The 24,087-nt window shown below is 44.6% G+C and overlaps 1 protein-coding gene across 1 annotated transcript in view; it reads right to left on the bottom strand.

The window, feature by feature from the left end:
* LOC115468205 (E3 ubiquitin-protein ligase TRIM39-like) overlaps positions 1–24,087 on the bottom strand; it is a 1,720,076-nt gene that overhangs the window by 885,478 nt on the left and 810,511 nt on the right. The window contains exons 3-4 of the mRNA XM_030199742.1: positions 11,415–11,645; positions 7,726–7,748 (exon numbers count right to left, since the gene is read on the bottom strand). Coding sequence (XP_030055602.1) covers positions 7,726–7,748; positions 11,415–11,645 — 254 coding nt within the window. The remainder of the gene's footprint in view (positions 1–7,725; positions 7,749–11,414; positions 11,646–24,087) is intronic.

Genomic DNA, 24,087 nt, shown 5'->3' with positions numbered 1-24,087 from the left:
GTTTCCAGAGCAGTGAACTGGCATGGACCCAAGGAAGTCTATCTAATCATTTCTTTTCTGTATTTCAGACTTGCTATAAGCCTCTGCTTGAGCTACTATTTACTTGTTTCCAGAATAAACTTTTCTTTTTATTTCACTTCAGAGTAAGTAAGAATTATTTGTTTAATTAGTGCAAGAAACAAATCGAAGAACGTGGGTGTTCTAGCAGTAATCAGTTGGGGTTTGGCTAAGGTGGGTGCAGACCCCAACACAAGACAGCCAAAACTAGCAGAAAAGGGTTTCACGCTTTCCTGACCCTGGGTGGTGTGTTTACAGTGCTTTTTTTGTAGAAAAAAAGGTGCCGGTACTCATTATGGGCGGGGTCACCACATATGGCTCCACCCCTATGATAGCCACACCCATATTAACCACACCCCCTATACCAGCCATGGCGCATATAAACAGACATCATTGAAAATATTACAGTACTATAGGAGAAAAAAATAACGTGATTTTTTTTCATTATAAATAATCTCTGTAAGCTCTTACAGCTCCAGTATACCCAGTGCAAAATAAGACAGCCAATGTAAATTCTCAAATTGGACATATTACAAACACTAAAATGAAAATAAAATGATTTTTTTCTACCTTTGTTGTCTGGTGACTGTTTTTCTTTCCATATTGGTCCCAGTCTGTGATTCTGCTTTCCTTTATTTTCGCTTAACTCTTCTGTGCCATTTGTCATTTTTGTCTCATTTTTCTTTGCTTTCTTCAATATTTTTCAGGCTCTCTCTCTGTCCAGATTTAATTCATTCTTACTATCCATTCTTTAATTTCCTTCATCTACCTGTGGCTTTTCATCTTCTCCTCACCCTTGTTCTCCCCATGCCCCTTCCTCTTATTCTCCAGTCTTTCTCTATTCCCCTTTTCCATCCAGCATCTGCTTTCTCTCCCCATCCTTCCAGTGTCTCCCCTATTTCTTTCTGCATTCTTCCATCCAGCGTCTTCCCTCTTTCTCTCCCTATCCTTCCGTTTTCCCTCTCTCTCCCCATCCTTCCATCTGTTTTTCCCCCTCTCTCTCTCCCCATCCTTCCATCTGTTTTTCCCCCTCTCTCTCCCCATCCTTCCATCTGTTTTTCCCTCTCTCCCCAATCCTTCCATCTGTTGTTTTCCCTCTCTCTCCCCAATCCTTCCCTCTGTTGTTTTCCCTCTTTCTCTCTCTCTCCCCAATCCTTCCCTCTGTTGTTTTCCCTCTTTCTCTCTCTCCCCAATCCTTCCCTCTGTTGGTTTCCCTTTTTCTCTCTCTCCCCAATCCTTCCCTCTGTTGGTTTCCCTTTTTCTCTCTCTCCCCAATCCTTCCCTCTGTTGGTTTCCCTCTTTCCCTCTCTCCCCAATCCTTCCCTCCGTTGGTTTCCCTCTCTCTCCCCAATCCTTCCCTCTTTCTCTCTCTCCCCAATCCTTCCCTCTGTTGGTTTCCCTCTTTCTCTATCTCCCCAATCCTTCCCTCTGTTGGTTTCCCTTTTTCTCTCTCTCCCCAATCCTTCCCTCTGTTGGTTTCCTTCTTTCTCTCTCTCCCCCCAATCCTTCCCTCTGTTGGTTTCCCTCTCCCTGCCAAGTTTCCCACGAACGGCGCGAAGTCGTGACGCACGCGGCACCAGCCCCTATTTCCGGCCGCTGCTGCTTCTCCTGTTGAGCAGCAGCGGCCGCTACACAAAGAAAAAGAAGATTAAAAAAAAAATTCAAACCTGGCTGAAACGCGGCACCCCGGCACTATAGACAGCCATTAGGCATTGGCTGTTGCCCCGCAGCCGCTCCTCCTCTTGCCTCTACATCACTGCCCCTGGAGGAAAACCCAGGAGGAGCGCAGTGACGTAGAGGCAAGAGGAGGAGTGGCTGCGGGGCAACAGCCAATGCCTAATGGCTGTCTACAGTGCCGGGGTGCCGCGTTTCAGCCAGGTTTGAATTTAAAAAAAAATCTTTTTCTTTGTGTAGCGGCCGCTGCTGCTCAACAGGAGAAGCAGCAGCGGCCGGAAATGGGGGCTGGCACTGCGTGCGGGACATGGACTCACGGGGCGGGGGGAGCAAAAAAAAAAAAGGTGCCGGTACGCCGTACCGTTGCGTACCGGCACAAAAAAAGCACTGTGTGTTTATAAATCTGTTTGGCTTTCATCTTCACAGCAATGCTGTCCACAGTGCTTTTTTTTTTAATCCACCATTTGCATTATCCACAAATTTAACCACGTTTCCATCTTTTCTACTGACTCATCACGAAGCACAGATGCTGTTTTGGAATTTGCTGGTTCTGCTTCACGAACAGACCACTGAAGCTTATCCAACACACCTATTTTGTCACTAGGACACTTCACATGTTTCTTTCTCTTACGATTGGTACAAGTAGCTTGTAACTCACCCACTGGATGCTTGGTGGCCATTTCCAGAAGCAAACTATACTGTATCATTCAGGTGGAAACAGTTCTTATCTTAATCTGGTCATCAGATTAAATATGTTTATTCCATTTTCCAAGCAGTTTTTGGAGGCAATGATAAAAAGCTATTTACTGTATCCCTCTTGACCACTCTAGGACAGTTGGTGACTATTTCCAGAAGCAAACTGTACTGTATCATTTGGTGAAAAGTCCTGCGGCTGTCACAGACTACTGAGTGGGAGGCATTCACTCGGGGACGTTTCGGAGATAACCTGTGAAAACTGGAGTCTCCCAATGAATGTGGGAAACTTGCCAGGTCTGAACCAGAGGGATCACTCCCTGACCCTGATCAGGGGAAACACACATTGTCTTCTCTATCACAGGGGTGAAAATGATCCCTAACACTGGCTGTAGGTGTCTGTATAGCGAGATCACAGTGAAAGGACACATTAGTGGATTTGATGGATTGGTATAATTATTGTATATCAGATTCAGTTACCTGTATAGCTGCCACATTTCATCCACCAATCTGCATTAAAATAAAGATGAACAATTATCAGATCTCAGAGAAGAGTACAATGATATAAAAAATATATTAGAGGTGGACAATGATGAAAAATTTTAATAGTGATTAATCATGTGATTAAAATTTTTAATCATGCAATTAAGCATGCTTCATCACAGCATTTTGGGCATTAAAGAAAAAACAGCCTTGACCCAGTTTCTCTCATGCCCCAATGCACAGCTTTCACCCAGTTTCTCTTCCCCACCCCCTACATTTACTTGTACAGCAGGGCTCAGGCTCAGAGTTGCCTCAAACTCCTTGTCTCGCCCTGTACGGTGATTGGGCTCTGCAGATACTTCAGTCACGCAGTGCAGGAATTTGGGGAAGTATCTGCAGAGTCTGTCCCTGCAGGGGGAGAGAAGGAGTTTGAGGCAGCTCTGAGGAAGGAGAAAAAATCCCGAGCCCTGCTATAGAGGAAAGCGTGGGGGAGGGGTGGGTCAGCATTAAAAAAACAGGCAGCATCAAACAACATGGTATTCGTTAAAATATTAATTGAATAAAACTTACCAATTCCTGCAGGATGTGATTTTATTTTGTAAAAAAAATAATAAAGAGAGAGAAATGTTAGAGATTTTGAATTACAGAAATGTCCTTCAATGATCTTATAATTACATTCATACATAAGCTTTGCCATCCAGGGAAAGACTGAAGGTCCATCAAGCCCAGTATCCTGTTTCCAACAGTAGTGAATACAGGTCACAAGTACCTGGCAAGATCCCAAAAGAGTAAAACAAATTTTTCTGCCGCTTATTCCAGGAATAAGCTTATGACATAGCAAACACATGACTTCCAGGGTGCAATGCAGCAAAATAAAACAAACTTTGCCTTATCACCCATTCCTTCTTCAGGTTACACTCAAATAGGAGTGACAATAGACAACGCAAGGTCATTGTTGCTTTGGGCAGAACTGATGGTACAGCTGTTAAAAAGTATGAATGTGACATTATCCAGCCCATATTCATCCCACAGCAGTCAGCAGTTTTTATGTTTAAATCATTTCGTATTAATTTTAATGCAAAATCCACAAAAACATATTAATCCAGTCTTATAAACAACAGCCATATTCCCACCCCAAAACATTCCTTTTTTTGCTCCCCCCACCCTTTAAGTAATCATAATAATGAGAAAAAGACCGCATAATTAGTGTGATATTGACTGGATAATACGCTAAGTTTTTTGTGTTTTTTATAAGAGATATGTACTTTTCATTAGTTGCCAATTTGTGCCATTATGTGACATCAGCCTTATGCATTATTTATTATGTGACGGGTGCTGTTATTTTCCCATTTGTCCATTTTTTTCTAAATAGCAGTGTTCCCAGATGTTCCTTTGAAGTTTAAGTGTTGGAGGGAGAGTGTGTTTTCTTTTGTGAGTGTGCAAGTAGTTGAGGCTCCGTGAATTATACGTCCTGATCTTCCCAGATACTGTTTAGGCAGTATACAGATGTTTAGTTAGTGTTATAAGTAATCAATATTTCAGTTACCTGTTATTGTTTGCTATTTGCACTATTTTGTTCCACTGTTCAATATTTTTAAGAGAATAAACCTAATTGTTTGTTTGCCCTATTTGTCTGGACTTATAAAGTATCCTGGTGGTTTGTGTGTTGGGTCTGTGAGTGCTTTCTGGGAACTGTGGGACCACTCGGACTGTGGCCCAAGTAACCTAGAAATCACTGGGGATAACTTGAGAGCGGGAGACTCGCCCAGAGGCGGTTATGATCCAGTCTGTGGGAGGAGGGTGCTAGTGTAGAGCACAAGCAGCAGGTGCAGGCAGACCTGAGCTGTGTTGGGGATAGACCCTTTAAGTTGCTGCAGGATAACCTCAGGTGGGTGGCTAAGTGTTTCGTGACAACCTTGTGTCTTTGAATTTGGTTAAATGTTACTTTAGTGCAGCAGTATGGTTCTGGGCATAGCAGAATGTTTTGGGGTGGGAATATGGTTGTTTATGTGACTGGATTCATATGTTTTTGTGGATTTTTGTGGGAGAGTATGTTTTGTTTATGACATCTTCTAGTTAGTACTGTGATTTTGGATGTACCATTCTTACTATCTGCAAGTATTGTTTGATTTAGTTGTTCATAAAGGACCCCTTTTACCAAGCTGAGGCAAAAGGGGGCCTGCACTGGTGTAAAAGGGTAAGTCTTTCTTTCCTGCAGGAAATGGCCGTGTGGCAAGTAAAGCCAGTGTGGTCTTATGTTTGATTACTAATTTGTTTTATAGCACCAAGATTTCTTCATACTCTTTTTAAAGGTTTGTGATGGCTTCTTTTCATTTTTCACACTTGAATTATAGGGTTTTTTTTATCACTTTCTTTACGTGTTATTCACTCTGGTGCTCTAGTTACTCTTTATCACTGATTTTCAACATTCGCCCTCCTTTACCAAGGCGCGGGAAAAAGTGTCCTGTGGCAGTACGAGTATGTGAAAGTTAAGCGGTATAAAAAATGTTAATAAGCATAAAGATAAACCAAGCTGAGGAAATAGTTTTTCATGGAAAGGAAGGTGGATCTGTGGAAGACAAAAGAATCGCTCAGGGTTTGCAAAATGATGGTTGAAGATCTGTGGAAGGTGAGATGGGCAGACTGGATGGGGCTTATGGACTCCACCTACCGAGATGTTCAGTCTTTCTGTCTGTGGTCAGAATTCTCTCAGATTTTCACCAATAGATAATAGTTTCTTGGTACGTTACCCCGTCACTATACTGCAACAACTCTGAGCAGTCTATCCTTCCACTGCCCACACTAAACTTGCTAATCTCAGGGTCAATAATAGCGCTGAAATTTCTCTTGGCATTATTGACACAGTGCCAGGATGGTTTGGAGGTTCAGAATCAGAAGAGTCAGAAGTTACCTCAATAGTGGCAAGATTCAGTCTAGTAACTGGGTAACTATCTGGATAAAGTTAGGACAACAAAAGGGATGTGGTAACTTTATCTGGGTTATTATTCGGTGCCCGTCAGAATATTGCCAGTCAATGTAATTTATTTATTTATTGCATTTGTATCCCACATTTTCCCACCTATTTGCAGGCTCAATGTGGCTTACAATGTATTGTTATTGGTGAATAAAGATTGGAAGATGACAGTTTATATTGCGTACAAGTCGTGAATAATATAATCAAGCATATAAGCAAGCAGATATACTAAAGTATATCCATATACGCAGTATCTAGGTACAGCCCAGATTTATACTTTTATTTCTGCACATTTTTACTGGATTCATCCAGAGCATTGGTAAAGAAGATAAACCAAATTAAAAAGCGATCAATTCCTCACCTCCAAATTTTGTAATCCATTTCTTCAGCTGCTGAGGGAAGCTCAATTGGAAATCCAGTTTCAGATCAGTAGAAACAGCCTCTGGTTCTGGAAACTTCATTTTCTGACACCTATGGGTTAGAGAGTCACTGGGATTATTCTTGGAGATGTTCACACCCAGGGGATAGAGATGGAAGGAATGAAATATACCATGAACACTCAGTTTTCTGTGATTATGGGACTGATTTTTGAAATAGGAAAGCATTCAAAAAGTGGCACAAAATGGCAAGGGAGTGTGATAGGGGCGGGATTTGGGCATTCCTAACACTCAGATGTTTTTCTGCCACAATGGAACAAAACAAAAATATCCAGGGCTACAATTTAGATGTTTCGTTTTTATCACAACTAAGTAAATACAAGGTGCCTTAAATGACCAATCGACTACTGAGGGGATTAAGGCATGAACCCCCCCCCCTTACTCCCCTAGTGGTCACTGACCCCCTCCCACTCATCAAAGATGTGAAAGAAACAGTATATAGCAGCCTCTATGACAGCCTCAGATGTTATGGTCCATCCTATTACAGCAGTAATCACGTCCCTGGAGTAGCCTAGTGGTCAGTGCAGTGTACTGTAGAAAAGGCGACCAGGTCCATATCTCACTCTATCACACTTGTGGAGGAAAGTGTGAGCCCTCCAAAACTTCCCAAAAGCTACTGTACCTACTTATAGGTGAGACCTGCAGCCATAAGGGCTATTGTAGTTGTATACAGCACAGATCTTGAGGAACCCCATTATTTACCCTTCTCCATTGAGAATATTGATCATTTAACCCTACTCTGTTTTCTATCTTTTAACCAGTTCTTAATCCACAAGAGGACACTGTCTCTTATCCCATGACGTTTGTGTTTCTTCATGAGAAATTCAAGGGGAACTTTATCAAATGTCTTCTGAAAATCCAGAGAAACAATATTGACTGGCTCACAATTATCCATATGTTTATTTACCATCCAAACAAATATAAACACATTTTTTTATGGAATTACTCTCTTATGGACAGCGTCAGAACAGAGACCATCACCAGCACCTCCTTCTGCACTAGGGTTAGGGGGCAGCACCACTGGCAGGGTACAGGTGGAAAGGAGATTCACAGGGTGGAGTTTGGTGGGGAATGAAGAGAGGATTCATGAAGGGCCACATAGGTGAGCACAGGAAGAAGGGAGATATCAGGGAGGTTGATGGGAGAGAAGTTCTGTCAGTTCAGGGATGAAAAAGGGAGAGTCAGGGGGAAGAGGGTTAGTCTGTAATTCTCCTCATCTCTCCCCCATCCCCTTCATTTCTGAGTGCTTCCTCCACACCTTAACTCTCCTTCTCCTCACTCAGTCCCACCACCCTCTCTCCTATTCTCAATCTCAATTCTCTCTCCTTCTCACCAATCGATTAATTCCCTTATTCCTCACTCAAACCCATCCAGTCACATAGAAAATGGCAGAAAACTAACTTGTACCTGCTCAGAGCATCCTTCACGTCCTAAAGGGAAATGAGACAGAAAATATTTCTAGTTAGATTTCACAGTTTATGAGAACACATTATATTATTATTATTATTTGAAGCATTTGTATCCCACATTTTCCATCCAATTTGCAGGCTCAATGTGGTTTACATTTGCCGTAATGGTGGTTGCCATTTCCGGGTAACAGAATTACAAATGGTATTGCGTTAAAGTGCAAGCATACATGGTAACATGCATGGAACATACATGGAGCAGACATGAAACATAACATATATGGAACAGATTTTGGTATATATATATATATATATATACCATGTGCATACATACATGGTAAGGAAGGATACATTATGGTATTGTATTCCTAAGTAATAAATTGGATTGTAACATGCATTAGGTCATCGACTATAGAGAGACCCTATTCGATACAAGGTTTAAAGTGGTAGTGCTTGATTATTCATAGCAAAGAGGTCAGTCATGTGATAGGAGTTCGGTTTTGTATAGATCATGTACAATGTTATTATTTAGTGCTTAAGATGAATGTTTATGGTATGCCTTCTTGAAAAGATCTGTTTTCAGTAGCCTTCGGAAGATGGTTAGGACTTGCGTTGTTTTTATGGCCTTCGGTAGTGCGTTCCATAGCTGCGTGCAGATGTATGAGAAACTGGTCGCGTGTATAGATTTATATTTTAGTCCTTAACAATTAGGATAGTGGAGATTGAGTAATGTGTGTGATGATCTGTTTGTGTTCCTAATAGGCAAGTCTATCAGATCTGACATGTAGGTCAGGGCTTCCCCGTAGACGATTTTGTGGACCAGGGTGCAGACTTTCAACGCAATTCGTTCTTTTAGTGGGAGCCAGTGTACTTTTTCTCTTAAGGGTTTGGCGCTTTCGTATTTTGTTTTTCCAAATAAGAGTCTGGATGCTGTGTTTTGAGCGGTTTGAAGCTTCTTAATGATTTGTTCTTTGCATCAGCAAACACATTCCACAGGTAACGTTTGCTAAATAGATACTTTTGTTCTGTTTTCACAGAAGAAAATCCTGGAGCAGGACCGCAATGGACTGGCAAAAGTACATGTGAGAATGGAATGGATACAGCACCGTTCACAGAAGAGAGTGTGTATGAACAACTTAAAAATCTAAAGGTGGACAAAGCAGTGGGATCGGATGGGATCCACCCAGTGGTGTGCTGGAGCGGGCTCTCACAGGCTCGTGAAAGCCATTTGTTAAGTTTTTAAGAATTTTGGGAGCCGGTTGTTAAAGTAGGCCTCCCCATGGCCACTAACAACTGACTCCCAAAATGTGGGCTTGGGGCCCCTCCTGAATTCTCTTTTACTTTGCTGGCAGTGATGCTGGCCCCACCAGCCAAGTAAATAGACTGCTGCTGCTCCCTGCTCCTTGTTTCTGACTCTGAGCATCAGGCTGGGACTTTTCATGCAAGCACAAGAAGGTTCCATCAAGGTGCTCAGAGCCAGAAACAAGCAGCAGAGAATGGTGGCAGTCCACTTATTGGCTGGTGGGGCTCGGCAAAGGTATGCCTAGCGTGCCCGCACAAGGGAGGGGAGAGAGAGGCATGCATTCCCCCCCCCCCCCCCCAAATTTCAGGGCCGGCTATGCCCGGAGAGAGAGCCCGTTGTTAAAAATTTACCAGCACACCCCTGGATCCACCCCAGGATATTGAGGGAGCTCAGAGAGGTTCTGGCGGGTCCTCTTAAAGATTTGTTTAATAAATCCTTGGAGATGGGAGAGGTTCCGTGGTATTGGAGAATGGCGGAGGTGGTCCCTCTTCACAAAAGTGGTGATAAGGAAGAAGCTGAAAACTACAGGCCGGTAAGCCTCACTTCAATTATTGGAAAAGTAATGGAAGCGATGCTGAAGGAAAGGATAGTGAATTTCTTGGAAGCAAATAAGTTGCAAGATCCGCGACAACATAGTTTTACCAAAGGGAAATCGTGCCAAACGAATCTCATTGAATTCTTTGACTGGATGACCGGAGAATTAAATCAAGCTCGTGCTATGGACGTAATCTACTTAGATGTATGAGGAGAGACTTGTTGACCTGAACATGTATACTCTGGAGGAAAGGAGAAACGGGGGTGATATGATACAGACGTTCAAATATTTGAAAGGTATTAATCCGCAAACGAACCTTTTCCGGAGATGGGAAGGCGGTAGAACGAGAGGGCATGAAATGAGATTTAAGGGGAGCAGACTTAAGAAAAATGTCAGGAAGTATTTTTTCACAGAGAGGGTGGTGGATGCTTGGAATGCCCTCCCGCGGGAGGTAGTGGAGAGGAAAACGGTAACGGAATTCAAACATGCGTGGGATAAACATAAAGGAATCCTGTTCAGAAGGAAGGGATCCTCAGGAGCTTAGCCTTGAATGGGTGGCAGAGACGGTTGGGAGGCGGGGCTAGCGCTGGGCAGACTTATACGGTCTGTGCCAGGGCTGGTGGTTGGGAGGCGGGGATAGTGCTGGGTAGACTTATACGGTCTGTGCCAGAGACGGTGGTGGGAGGCGGGGCTGGTGGGTGGGAGGCGGGGGATAGTACTGGGCGGAGTTATATGGTCTGTGCCCTGAAAAAGACAGGTACAAATCAAGGTAAGGTATACACAAAAAACTAGCACATATGAGTTTATCTTGTTGGGCAGACTGGATGGACCGTGCAGGTCTTTTTCTGCCGTCATCTACTATGTTACTATGTAGATAAAGAGGCTTAGAGAGGTCAGACCCTCAGCAGTGAAAGAACAGCGTTTTTTGTTTTTTTTTTAATGTTTGTTTTAAAGAAGAAAACAAAGAAAAAACGTTTGGTACCTTTTCACTCAGTGGGTCAAATATTGATCATTAAAAACACATGACTTGTGTGTACATGTGTAGAGCACATACAACAATTTACACCTTCTTCAGAGCAGGAGGTTTTGGCCATTTCAGCCCCATGAAATTATTTTAAAAGCTCTGAAGTGGTAAGTGCAGTTGATGGCTTTGAAAAATCAGCCCTTATTATTATTATTATTATTATTATTTTGATCTGCTACTTAAGTAGAGAGGTGTGGTAGCCGTGTTAGTCCACTCTTAAAGGTTATCAATAGAAATCAAACAAAATAAAACATGGAAAAGAAAATAAGATGATACCTTTTTTATTGGACATAACTTAATACATTTCTTGATTAGCTTTCGAAGGTTGCCCTTCTTCGTCAGATCGGAAATAAGCAAATGAGGTAGCAGATAGTATGTATGAGAGAAACATCAAAGCATTACTTTGACTGTCTGACAGAGTGGGACGGTGGGGGTGGGTAGGAGGTATGCATGGGGACATCAAAACATTTCATTGATATTCTAACAGGATGGGTGTTGGTAGGTGAGAGGAGGGTAATAAACAGAGAAATACAGCTTTATGGTTTATAATGGCTGTACATAAAGCTGTATTTCTCTGTTTATTACCCTCCTCTCACCTACCAACACCCATCCTGTTAGAATATCAATGAAATGTTTTGATGTCCCCATGCATACCTCCTACCCACCCCCACCCTCCCACTCTGTCAGACAGTCAAAGTAATGCTTTGATCTTTCTCTCATATATACTATCTGCTACCTCATTTGCTTATTTCCGGATCTGCAACTTGAATTCCCTGATTCCTCCTGGAAGATCTGTAACCTCCTTAGAAATATATTTGCTAATCTCACCTTCAGTAACTCGATGGCCGGCTGCTGACTCTTCTCCTCTATCTCGGAGATCAGCTGCATGAGGGAGGAACTTTGCTCTTCTAGCTGGATCTCATTTTCCCTCATTCTCTGGAGAATCTTCTTCTCTTCTTCCTCCAGTTTCGAGAGAATAATCTGTTTCTCCTTATTCAGAAACTGTTGTAACTCTTCAAACTCAGACTCCACTTTCTGTCGTTTGATCTGTGTCTCACTCTGGATTAAACAAGGAGAGATAATTCTCAGTAACAAAAGAGTGATTTTGTTGCAGTGGCTCCATTACCCTCCTCTCAGTGGTGGCTCTGGTACAGCACTTCCTCCTTGAACAATAGTGACTCCAGCTGGCATAGCCTTCCTCCTCTCACCACCCACTCTTTTCCCAGTCTTCCTCTCTCACCATACTCAGAAGCTTATCCCCCTTTCATAATCTCCTCCATCCCCTGCCCAAAACTCCCTCTGCCTCTCTTCCCATGTGAACTGTACCCATCCCAGTACCACTGTTGTCCCCATATTGTGTCTAAGTGAGCAGAAGAGGGGTCTCCCTCCTTTCCTTACCACAAGCAGCCTCCATTTCACTCTTCCCCAGCATCTACCCCCTGCATCTTCCCATTCTGTCCCTTCCTCAGAATTCATTAGCATCTTCTTCTCCTCTCTCTTCTAGAGCAGCAATGCACACAATTCTGGGTTTGTCGGGGCTCCTGCTTTGGGCCCATTGATGCTCAAGTTGGTTTCCCAGGCTCACTCCAATATTTCCAGAGAACAGCCACACTTTGGAGCCCAGCACAGCCCTGAATCAGGCCAATGTTTTCCCCAGTGGGCCTAGAACTTTCTCTTTCTCTTTTGCAGGCTCCTGTCTACCTCTCACTCTCCTTCCCTACACCAGAGACCCTTTCAGTTCTCACGACCAGGCTACTGCTCCAATTCCTGCCCCCTAACAGGCCCCAGTGCAACACAAAGCCCTGCAGCCATCCTTCCTGGCACCACAACAGCCCCAGAGATCCCCCCTCTACACTGCTGCACTGGCTCAAGCTTCAACCCAGTACTCCTTTCCCATTTTACAGGCCACACCACACTACCTCTCTGCAAGAAATACAATTTTCCATTGTTCCACATACAGATTCAGAATCTGCCTGTTTTCAGCCAATAAGGAACCAAAATAGTTTCCATATTATAAGTAATGAGGCAGATTGAATTCTATTATTCTCTTATTTAGGTGATTCAGGGGATTCATGTAGTGAGAGGAACAAAAACCCTGCAGAAACTGGCTCAGAAGGAGACACAGACACCCACCTTCAGCTCTTCAGCTTTCTTCCCTTCAGTAGATTTAAACTTCTCCAGATCTTCCAGATTCTTTTTCAGAGGCTTCAGGTGCATTTTAAGCTTTTCCTGTGAATAATAAAACATCCTTGATTAGCATGTGATTATTTCTATAACCACAATTTCAGACTCAACAGTAAATGTGAGATGTTCCTTTAACCTGAGATCATTTCTTTAAGATAATTGAATTCTGAGGGGTCAATATTCAAAGTGATATAACCAGGCAGGGTAGGTTCCAGCCTGGTTACATCACGCTGAACTGGCCATGAGCCAATATTCAGCAGCCCTTAACTGGACATTCCCCCTGAATTTTGGCAGAGACCTCCACAGCTATGTCCAGGCAGTGGAGGGCTGATTCAGGAGCAGCGTGAAGATGGAACTGGAGTTGTAAAAGGCACAGAAAGGCAATATATAGTCCCATTCCCTTTCCCCCATAACCAGGTAAAATGCACAAGGTGCTCTAACGTTACTAGGGTTACCATATTTGCTCCTCCAAAAAAGAGGACACATGCCCCGCCCCAACACACCCCCAGCCTGCCCCCACCACACCCCTGCCCGTCTCACCCTACCCCACCCCATCACATACTGCCCCCGCCCCATCACACACACACCCCTGCCGCCACCCGTCGCATACCTCTAAGAGTGTCCTCCCCTCCCCTTACTATACTGCCCTGGTGGTCTAGTGACCTCTTCAGGGCAGGAAAGAGCCCCTTCTTTCCTGCCCCCAGCACCTGCATGCTATTCCTTTCTGACTCCAGTCCCGACACCGATTCAAAATGGCCACCGAGAGTTGAAGCGGCCTCGTAAGACTTCAATTCTCGGTGGCCATTTTGAATCTGCGCCGGTACCTGAGTCAGAAAGGAAAAGCATGCAGGCGCTGGGGGCAGGAAAGAGGGGGCTCTTTCCTGCCCCAAAGAGGTCACTAGACCACCAGGGCAGTATAGTAAGGTAAGGGGAGTGGTAGACACCACTAGGCCCTCCCACCCGCCCGTCAGCTTGTCTGGAAATCCGGACAAACGGGCAGGCTGGGAAAACCCGCCCAGTTGCCCCGGTAAAACTGGACATATGGTAACCCTAAACTTTACCTGTTTAGGTACTTGGGTATAGCATGGAGTAAGGGAAAGGGAATGGGACTTGATATACCACCTTTCAGTGTTTTTTGCAACTACCTTCAAAGCAGTTTACATAGTACAGGTACTTATTTTGTACCTGGGGCAATGGAGGGTTAAGTGACTTGCCCAGAGTCGCAAGGAGCTGCAGTGAGAATCAAGCCCAGTTCACCAGGATCACAGTCCGCTGCTCTAACCACTAGGCTACTCCTCTATACCTGTATTCCTTCTGGGAGCCACAACTCACATTGACCCCTGAATGTATATGGAAGATGCCCAAATAGACAGCAGCCATGGTTCAAGGTTTGATGATTGATCTTACTACTCATGTTTTTAAACTCTGCTAATTCAACTCCATTTAGTTTCATTAAATACACACACCTTGTAGTCCTGCGCAGCCTCCTCTATGGGGATCACGGTGTGAGATTTGTGATCTCTGGACTCTCTACAAATAAGGCAGATTGCTCTCAGATCCTCTTCACAAAACAGCTTCAGTTTCTCTTCATGTTCCTCACACAGATTCTCCTCTTTGGGTCTCACTGAAGTCTGACTGAGCTTTTTCACCATTTCTATCACTTTTGCCAGCTGCCTGTTAGATCTGAGATTCCTCTGCTGAGATGTTTCCCTGCACTGGGGACAAGGGAAGTTTGTGTCTCTCCCCTCCCAGCTCTGAGTGATACAGGAGCGACAGAAGTTGTGTCCACAGTCCGTAGTTACTGGATCTGTAAAATAATCCCGACAGATAGAACAAGAAGCTTCATCTTGCAGACTCTCAGCAGGGTTTGCAGCAGCCATGATTCTTACAGGAAATGAGAGCAAGAATTCAGTTCATGTTTCACACTGTAATTTGTATTTACTTTGAAAATAAGGGAGTGTCTCTCAGAGTCTGAGGTATGACCTTTGTCAGGGACTTTCTGTAATTTGAGGACAGCAAGGCTGTGTGCCCTCCTTCCGGTCTCTAACGTTGCCAATTGGGCTGTTTCCCGTAACCGCCTGTGGGTTTTGGGCGCTTTTTAGCCCTTGGCTGCGGGTTGGGTGCTTTTTCGCTGCCTCCTTAGCCACGTTTTAAGAAGTGCTGCACACGGTGACCAATTTCCTTAAACTCTCCTCGCAAATTCTCAATGTCGGAATTCATGCGAGCTAAATCTTTGCGGAGGACCCGAAGCACTTTGGTAAATTGAGCGTCTTTACTTATTACAGCGTCTTCATCTGAATGAGCTGATTCAAAATCTGAGGCCTCCTCTTCACGAGAGGAAGCATGGCCACCAACAGTTTAGCGGTACGACGGCTTCCCCGCATACCTCCTTTAGCCACTGCAACTGTCCCTACTGCCTTTAAACATGCTGTGGTCACACCTCTCCTTAAGAAGCCTTCACTTGACCCTACTTGTCCCTCTAATTACCGACCCATCTCCCTCCTCCCTTTTCTCTCCAAATTACTAATGATGCTAATCTGTGCAGCTGCAGCAGTCCCTGAGCTTCCCTCTCTCCTATTGGTCCTAATTGAACCAATAGGAGGGCGAGGGAGCTGACATCCATGAAATTTGATTTGTGCGCCTTTTCTGTGTCACTCTCTGTCTCTCTCACTCCACAGTGCCAGTGGTGGTAGCTATGCCCCCCTAGCACCCCTGATTATGGCTCCGCCATGTGGCCTGTGCCTTGGCTGCACCTCGCCCTGGCTGCGGCGTGGAGACAGACACCTCTTTACATGAGCCCCCAGCGCTATAAAATTGCCCCGCATTACCACCTTAAGTCCCTCCCACAATATTCCAGGAGAAACCTCCCCAATGTCATTAAATTCAAGATATTCTTTTATCTGTTTTTCAATTTGAGAAACATGCCCCAGATCCGCTAGAAGCGCATCATCTAAACGCCATCTCGGGGGCGGCCCAGATTCCACACTAATATCGAGTTGTAGCCAGACTAGGGCATGGTCTGACCACGTATGAGCCTCTAAATGTTGGCCTCTTACCTTGTTGATCACCGCGGCATCCCCCAACCAGAGGTCTATACGGGAGGAAGGGGAGGGAGGGAGGGAGGGAGGGGAGGGAGCCGGAGAGCAGAGCGGATATAACCTGCTGCAACCACGTTGTCATGCTTAATTGTTGTTGGCATTTTTATTTAATCTCACTTATATTTTCAACCAATGCTGTTGCTGCCAAACTTCTGCAGTCATAGCAGCATTTTACTACCAGCACAATTCGTTGCATCTTCCATTCCCCACCCACTACAGGAGGGAGAATAAGAGGCTGGAGCACAGAAGGAGTGGTATGAAAAGAGGGTGAGGGTCTGGAATACGTGGAGGGGGGATGTGAAGTGAGGATGAGGTGGAGGGAAAGGTGAATAGTGGAGTGCCTCAGGGATCGGTGCTGGGGCCGATTCTGTTCAATATATTTGTGAGTGACATTGCCGAAGGGTTACGAGGTAAAGTTTGCCTTTTTGCAGATGACACCAAGATTTGCAACAGAGTGGACACCCCGGAGGGAGTGGAAAACATGAAAAAAGATCTGAAGAAGCTAGAAGAATGGTGTAACGTTTGGCAATTAAAATTCAATGCGAAGAAATGCAAAGTGATGCACTTAGGGAGTAGAAATCCAAGGGAGACGTATGTGTTAGGCGGGGAGAGTCTGATTGGCACGGACGGGGAGAGGGATCTTGGGGTGATAGTATCCGAGGACCTGAAGGCGACGAAACAGTGTGACAAGGCGGTGGCCGTAGCTAGAAGATTGCTAGGCTGTATAGGGAGAGGTGTGACCAGCAGAAGAAGGGAGGTTTTAATGCCCCTGTATAAGACGTTGGTGAGGCCCCACCTGGAGTACTGTGTTCAGTTTTGGAGGCCGTACCTTGCGAAGGATGTCAAAAAAATGGAAGCGGTGCAAAGAAAAGCTACGAGGATGGTATGGGATTTGCGTTCCAAAACGTATGAAGAGAGACTTGCTGACCTGAACATGTATACCCTGGAGGAAAGGAGGAACAGGGGTGATATGATACAGACGTTCAAATATTTGAAAGGTATTAATCCGCAAACAAATCTTTTCCGGAGATGGGAAGGCGGTAGAACGAGAGGACATGAAATGAGATTGAAGGGGGGCAGACTCAGAAAAGATGTCAGGAAGTATTTTTTCACGGAGAGGGTGGTGGATGCTTGGAATGCCCTCCCGCGGGAGGTGGTGGCAATGAAAACAGTAACGGAATTCAAACATGCGTGGGATGTGCATAAAGGAATCCTATGCAGAAGGAATGGATCCTCAGAAGCTTAGCTACAATTGGGTGGCAGAGCAGGTGGAGGGAAGAGGGGTTGGTGGTTGGGAGGCGAGGATAGTGGAGGGCAGACTTTTATACGGTCTGTGCCAGAGCCGGTGATGGAAGGCGGGACAGGTGGTTGGGAGGCAGGAAAAACTGCTGGGCAGACTTATACGGTCTGTGCCCTGAGAAAGACAGGTACAAATCAAGGTAAGGTATACACATGAGTTTATCTTGGGCAGACTGGATGGACCTTGCAGGTCTTTTTCTGCCGTCATCTACTATGTTACTATGTTACTATGTAAAGACCATGTGGGGTGGGGTGAAGAGAGTTGAGGAGCTGGTCCACAGAGAAGGTTACATGAAGACAGTGTGAGGTTCTGGACCATAAGGGAGAAGAGAAGGTGAGGTTCTGGAAAGGGCCATGCTAGACTTAATGAAGGGGTCTAAGCCCATTAATTTCTCAGTGTCAATCCTCTAAATGGGAAGGGCTTCTTGGTGTTTCATATGATCATGCTCAATGGGAGAAAGTGTTTCGATCCCTACTCAGGGTCTCAGTCTCATCTGCGCTGGTGGAGAATGGTTATAAAATATTGTACAGCTGGTACTACACACCCCGTTTGGCAAAAATGTTTAACTTAAGGTCTGTCTTATGTTGGCGTAACTGTGGATCAGTGAGGGATATGTACCATATTTGGTGGACATGTCCTCAAGCCCAAATATATTGGTCTCAAGTATTGAAATATGTTTGCAGTCTTATAAAAATTTTGTGTCCTTTGAAAGCAGAACACTGTCTTCTTCATGTTAAACCATATGGAGTGAAACCAAATGTACACCAGCTGGCCACTCAGGTGTTTATGGCAAGCAAACTAGTTCTTGCTACGGCAAGAAAGCAACAGACTCTTCCTGGATTGGGCACAGTGAGGCGCCGATTGGACTATTTACAACTGATGTCGAAATTAACGGCTATGTGTAATGGACGTATTATAATGTAAACCCCCTGGTAGCAGAGCAAGGTATTACAATGATGGTACCAAATATGTCACAGTGTTTCTCCAAAATGACTCAACACCAGCCAGGGAGTTTAACAATAAAAAGAAAATATTTTTGTACTATTTGAATTATATTTAAATGCTAATGAAATCTTACCAACCTGCAAATTTAACATATGCATTTCAATTACAGGTTAGCAACACAAATCAGTTTAGTCTCTAGAAACATTGAGAGCATTTTCAGATAAGTATAAATATTAGTTACATAAATCATTTAAGCACATTCAATTTTACAAAACACTAGATTCTTTAAACTTTCTTTTCTCCTGTCTTTCAGATTTCCAGAGACCTTCAAGGATCTCAACATGTAAGTTTTCCTCTACTCTTTTTTTCTTCTTTTAGTTATCTCTCACTTATTGTTCAGGTTTCCTTTACTATTTTCTCTTATGTGCACTTTTTAAAATAGTTTCAGTCACTTAGCTGCTCTCTTTGTTTTCTCTCTCTGGCTCTCTTGAACGGTGGGCGCCTTTTCTTTCAGGTGATGATCTCCAGCATCAACTTTCTTCCAGTCTTTTCCTAGTAACATGTTCTCACCAATGCAGCTTCGTCCCAACTGCCAGCCTGAGCTGTTTGTCAGTCTCCTGAGAGTTCCATCAGCATGGGGAACACTCAGCCCATGCACACAGACTACTCAGTTTCACTGCACTGCTCACTATCTCTACACCAGATCCAGAATGAGCCAGGCAATCTTTTAAAATGTAACCCATAGGGTTACAATAACCTATCATCGGATATAGGATCCATATGTTAAATGGTCTGCACAACCTGACACTGTAGGGCTAGATTTATAAAAGAAGGAGGGGGTTGGGGCAGGGGGAGGTGGGATAGGGTAGATTGGGTAGGGGGTTGGGTTTGTGTAATATGAGGTGGTTGATATGAGTGGTTTAAGGTGTTGTATCTGTTATATGCTTTGCACAGATGATTGATGTGTATTTTTCTGAGGTGTGAATTGCTCCTGTTATTTTATAAACCCAATAAAAAAAATGTGCTTTATTGAATAAATATAGATAATTTACTCACAGTCAGATGTGCAGAAGTGTTGCCCCAGGGTACAGAGACTCTGTAATTCTGAGAGCTGTATCAGTGGTTGGAGGTAGAAATTTGAAGAAAGCCTCAGGAGCAAGAACAGGAGTGGGAACAGAACCAGGTTCTTCAAAAAGCAGACTAGAGACGTCCAATATGTGAAATATAATTTATTTGAGTAAAGACTCTACAAGGTACCTTGTTTCGGCACTGGTGGTGCCATTTTCAGGAGTCTATATAGATTTAAAACACATATAAACATATCTCAGTAAAAGACATGTTCATGCTTTCCAAAAATACTAGGACTAGGGGGCATGCGATGAAACTACAGTGTAGTAAATTTAAAACAAATCGGAGAAAAATTTTCTTCACCCAACGTGTAATTAAACTCTGGAATTCATTGCCGGAGAAAGTGGTGAAGGCGGTTAGCTTAGCAGAGTTTAAAAAGGGGTTGGACGGTTTCCTAAAGGACAAGTCCATAAACCACTACTAAACGGACTTGGAAAAATCCACAATTCCAGGAATAACACGTATAGAATGTTTGTACGTTTGGGAAGTTTGCCAGGTGCCCTTGGCCTGGATTGGCCGCTGTCATGGACAGGATGCTGGGCTCGATGGACCCTTGGTCTTTTCCCAGTGTGGCATTACTTATGTACTTATTTTTGGATGGAGTCTTCGCTTTCACTGTTTAAAGCCTCATTGATAGCCTAATTCCATTGAGCATGTGTAGTTTTGAACGCTGTATATTTCCATGTGCAATTTAATTGAATAAGCCAATTAGCAGTGATAATTGGGTGCTAATTATAAGCACTAATTGACATCAGAATTTATGCACACATTTTTAGGCGCCAGGATCTGTGTGGATCGGAAAAAGGAGGCACAGCCATGAGAGGCACATGGGTGGATTGGGGGCATTCCTGGAGTTTCCCTGCAGTGTTACAAGGGAGATCCATGTGTAATTGAAGCATGAGAATTTGTATCAGTTTTGCGTGGTGTAAATCCTCACACCTAAAATTGGGCGCAGATCCTGCTGCCAAATGCTGTTCTATAAACCGCATGAGATTGGGAGGCGGGGCTGGTGTTTGGGTGGTGGGGCTAGTCCTGGGCAAGACTTCTACGGTCTGTTTCCTGAAAATGGCAGATACAAATCAAGGTAAGGTATACACAAAAAGTAGCACATATGAGTTTATCTTGTTGGGCAGACTAGATGGACCGTGCAGGTCTTTTTCTGCCGTCATCTACTATGTTACTATGTTACTTATGACATATTTGTAAAACATTAATAAAACATGTACAATATCAATATAATACAATCTTGTGTGAATAAATGGTTAAAAGATAAACGGAGGACACTTGCCGCAGGTGCTCGCTTGCCATCCTGGCGCCCTCCGTCTCTTAGAGTCCGACCCCAGACTCGGAGATGAGAGGGAGGGCGGTGGGACGGCGAGCGTGCGGCTGCGGCGAGTGTCCATCAGGGAGGAGGGTGGGTGAGGAGGGCTCTGGGCGGGGGAGAGAGCAGCAGGTCCAGCGGCGACTTGGGAGTGAGAGGGGAAGACGGTGGGGTCCAGGTCCACAGTCATGGGCCGTGTCAGCCGGGTCACGCTCTTACGATTTTGCTTCGTATTTCAATTTTTTTGTTGATGGCAGATCTTCCTCACTTCTGCTGCAGCTTCTGTGATATGAAGATGTTTGTGGGATTGTGGGTCTGGGCACGCGACTTGCTTGATTGTTTGAGGTAGTTGGTTGGTGCCTCGTGCTGCTGGCGTTCCGTTCTGTCTGTGATAGGTCCCTCATGTTTGTGACATTGCGCTGCTTTGCCTGGCAACTATGCTGCATCCCCTTCCCTCTCAGTGTTCCGCCCTCGACGTCATTACGTTTTGACGCGAGGGTGGGACAGTGAGACAGATGGTTACAGGCAGCACAAACCCTATGAAACCCTTGAGTGCCACGGGGAGTCAGCTTCAGGATGTTGGAGTTGAAATCTATTATATAGGATGCGGCTGCTGCACGTCGCTAATACGTTACAAAAGAAGCCGAGTGCAGTACTCTGAGGGATTTTAAGCCTTGCAGTCCCCATAGAAGTTACCTCCAAAAGTGCAATGACTAAAAGAGCTAAAACTCTATCTGCCTGATATTGGTAAGCGGCATCTGAGCCACTAAGTTGTGGGCTGAACTGACCCCGGATTTTCAATGCCAGGTCACGCATGGCTCCTAGCATTAAATATTCGGGTCTCAACTGTTATCCGGAAGATAACCAGTTCTGACCGATATTCAGATCGGCACCCAGTTAACTTCACCTTATTAAGGGCCCTTTTACTAAGAGGTGTGCTACAAATTAGGCGTCTTAGCTTTAGTGCACACTAATTTTTAGCGAGCGCTAAATCCACTACCATGCCTTAATAAAAGGGACCCTAAGTTACCGCTAACGGCTTCGTTTGAGTTTCAGCCACACCCCGCCCTTACCCTATCCTGTTAGGGGATGGCTGATTAATGGGGACATTCAGTAGCACTAATCAGTTAACCCTCTCCTTGCCATTTAAATCACTCTGCCCATAAAGGATTTATGTGGACATATGAGTATGGTGTTCACCCTCAGACAGGGGGGATCTCACAGGAAACATCTGTGGAACTATGAAGAGTGACAGAAAATCAAATGGAAAATAGCTTTTATTTGTTTTATTTCAGTGCTTTATATACTGCAAGTGACCCCTGAGGTGATTATGCAGTTTACAATTTCTATTGCAGGTACTTTGCACTGTCCCTAGCAGGCTCACGATCTAAGTTACACACTTTTCCTGGGCCAACAGAGCTGCAGAGGGAATTGAACCCAGTTCCCCAGGATCTGAACCCAGTGCTGGCCATCAGTATTTATGACAGATCATAAAAGACAGATTATGTAGAAGTACAATGAGTCCCTGCCCTACTGAGCTTACTGTCTTACTTAATATACCTCATGATTATTGATAGATCTGTAGATTTTCATGTTATTCACTATTTATTCACAATATCTTATACCATCTGTTGCTTTCATTATGTCACTGGAACCCCTCTTTACATTTATAGGCTCTAATTCCATCTCTGTCACTCTTACTGTGTCACTGAGACCCCTCCTCACATAGGCTCTAATCCCATCTCTGTTACTCTCCCTGTGCCAATGAGTTCTCTCCTCGCATTCATGAGCTCTAGTCCCATCTCTGTCACCTCACATTCACAGGTTCTGATCCAATCTCTGTCCCTCATATTATACTACTAGCATGGCGCTTACTCTGGGTGACGCGTGAGTCAGTGGGTGGCAGTAAGGTCTCAGGCCGAAAATGGATGCACGCTGGTTTTTATTTTGCCGCACATCCATTTTCCATCCCCTTAAGGCCTTCTTTCCAGGACGTGGTAAAAACTGGCCTGGTGCACCTAAAAGATGCACTCGCCTTGCTGCAGGCCACTGTTTGCCACAGCTTAGTAAAAGGGCCCCACAATATGGAAGAAAGGGGGGAGAGGGGAGATATGAGAGAGACATTTAAATACCTATGAGCACTGGTGTGCTGGTAAATGTTTAACAACAGGCTCTCTCCCCGGTCCACCTCTGCACTCCCCCCCCCCCCCCCCAAATTGTAGAGCTGGCTATAGCCGGGGAGAGGAGGGGGGCAATGCATTACTCCAGGAAAAAAAAATTAAATGATCCCAGGTTCCAATCTAATTCATGTTTAATGTGGGATAAAATGCCATAAATAATAAGTAAATAAATATAAACTTTTAATGTTGAGCACCTGATTCTCAAAGTGAACATATTCCAAACACTATAATGAAAATAAAATGATTTTTTCTACCTTTGTTGTCTGGTGACTTTGTTTTTCTGATCATGCTGGCCCAGTATTTTTATTTTTGTTACATTTGTACCTCATGCTTTCCCACTCATGGCAGGCTCAATGCGGCTTACATGTTATATACAGGTACTTATTTGTACCTGGGGCAATGGAGGGTTAAGTGACTTGCCCAGAGTCACAAGGAGCTGCCTGTGCCTGAAGTGGGAATTGAACTCAGTTCCCCAGGACCAGAGTCCACCACCCTAACCACTAGGCCACTCCTGCTGCTATCTGTCCTCTTAACTCCGTTTCCAGGGCTTCCTTTCCATTTATTTCTTTACTTTCCACCTTTCTTCTTCATTTCGTGCCCTATATCCGTAAGTAAAAGCTGGGTCCTCCACAGACTTGACCATCCAGTGGATCCAGCTTCTGCCTATTTTCTTCATCCATGTGCAGTTTTTCTCCTCTCTTCCTTTTCCCTCATCTCCTTCCTCACTCTTCCCTCCCTTCCATCCATGTCCAGCATTTCTTCTCTCCCTTCCCTCTCCTCCACCCATATCCAGCAACCCTCCCCTCTCCCCTGCCCTCCCCTCCCTTCACCCATGTCCAGCAACCCTCCTCTCCCCTGCCCTCCTTCCATCCACCAATATCAGCGATTCTCTTCTCTCCGCTGCCTCCCTCTATCCATCCATACCTAGCAATTCTCTTCTCTCCCCACCCCCCCTCCAGCCACCCCTACCCAGTGATTCTCTTCTCTGCCCCCCTCCAGCCACCCATACCCAGCGATTCTGTTCTCTGCCCTGCCACCCATACCCAGTGATTCTCCTCGCTCCCATGCCCCCCCTCCAGCCGGGCGCGGCCGGATGGAGGTAATAAAAAAGTTTTAACCCCCCCCCCCCCTCAGGGTGGCGCAGGCAAACGAGGCTGAAATTAGAGTCACGTTCCTCGCTCTCGGGAACCTTCCAGGCCGGACACTTGCAGCAGTTTTCTCTTCGGAGTTTTGGCAGAGTTGTGATCAGGAGTGGAGTCAATATTTAAAAGCAAATAATTTTCAGTGACTTAAGTGATCTGTGATTTTTGTTTAAAGTGTGACCGACAGCTATAAAATTAGTTTC

The sequence above is a fragment of the Microcaecilia unicolor genome, chromosome 4, assembly GCF_901765095.1.
Source record: "Microcaecilia unicolor chromosome 4, aMicUni1.1, whole genome shotgun sequence".
Classification (NCBI taxonomy): Eukaryota; Metazoa; Chordata; class Amphibia; order Gymnophiona; family Siphonopidae; genus Microcaecilia; species Microcaecilia unicolor.
This window is presented reverse-complemented; position numbering and strand designations above follow the sequence as displayed.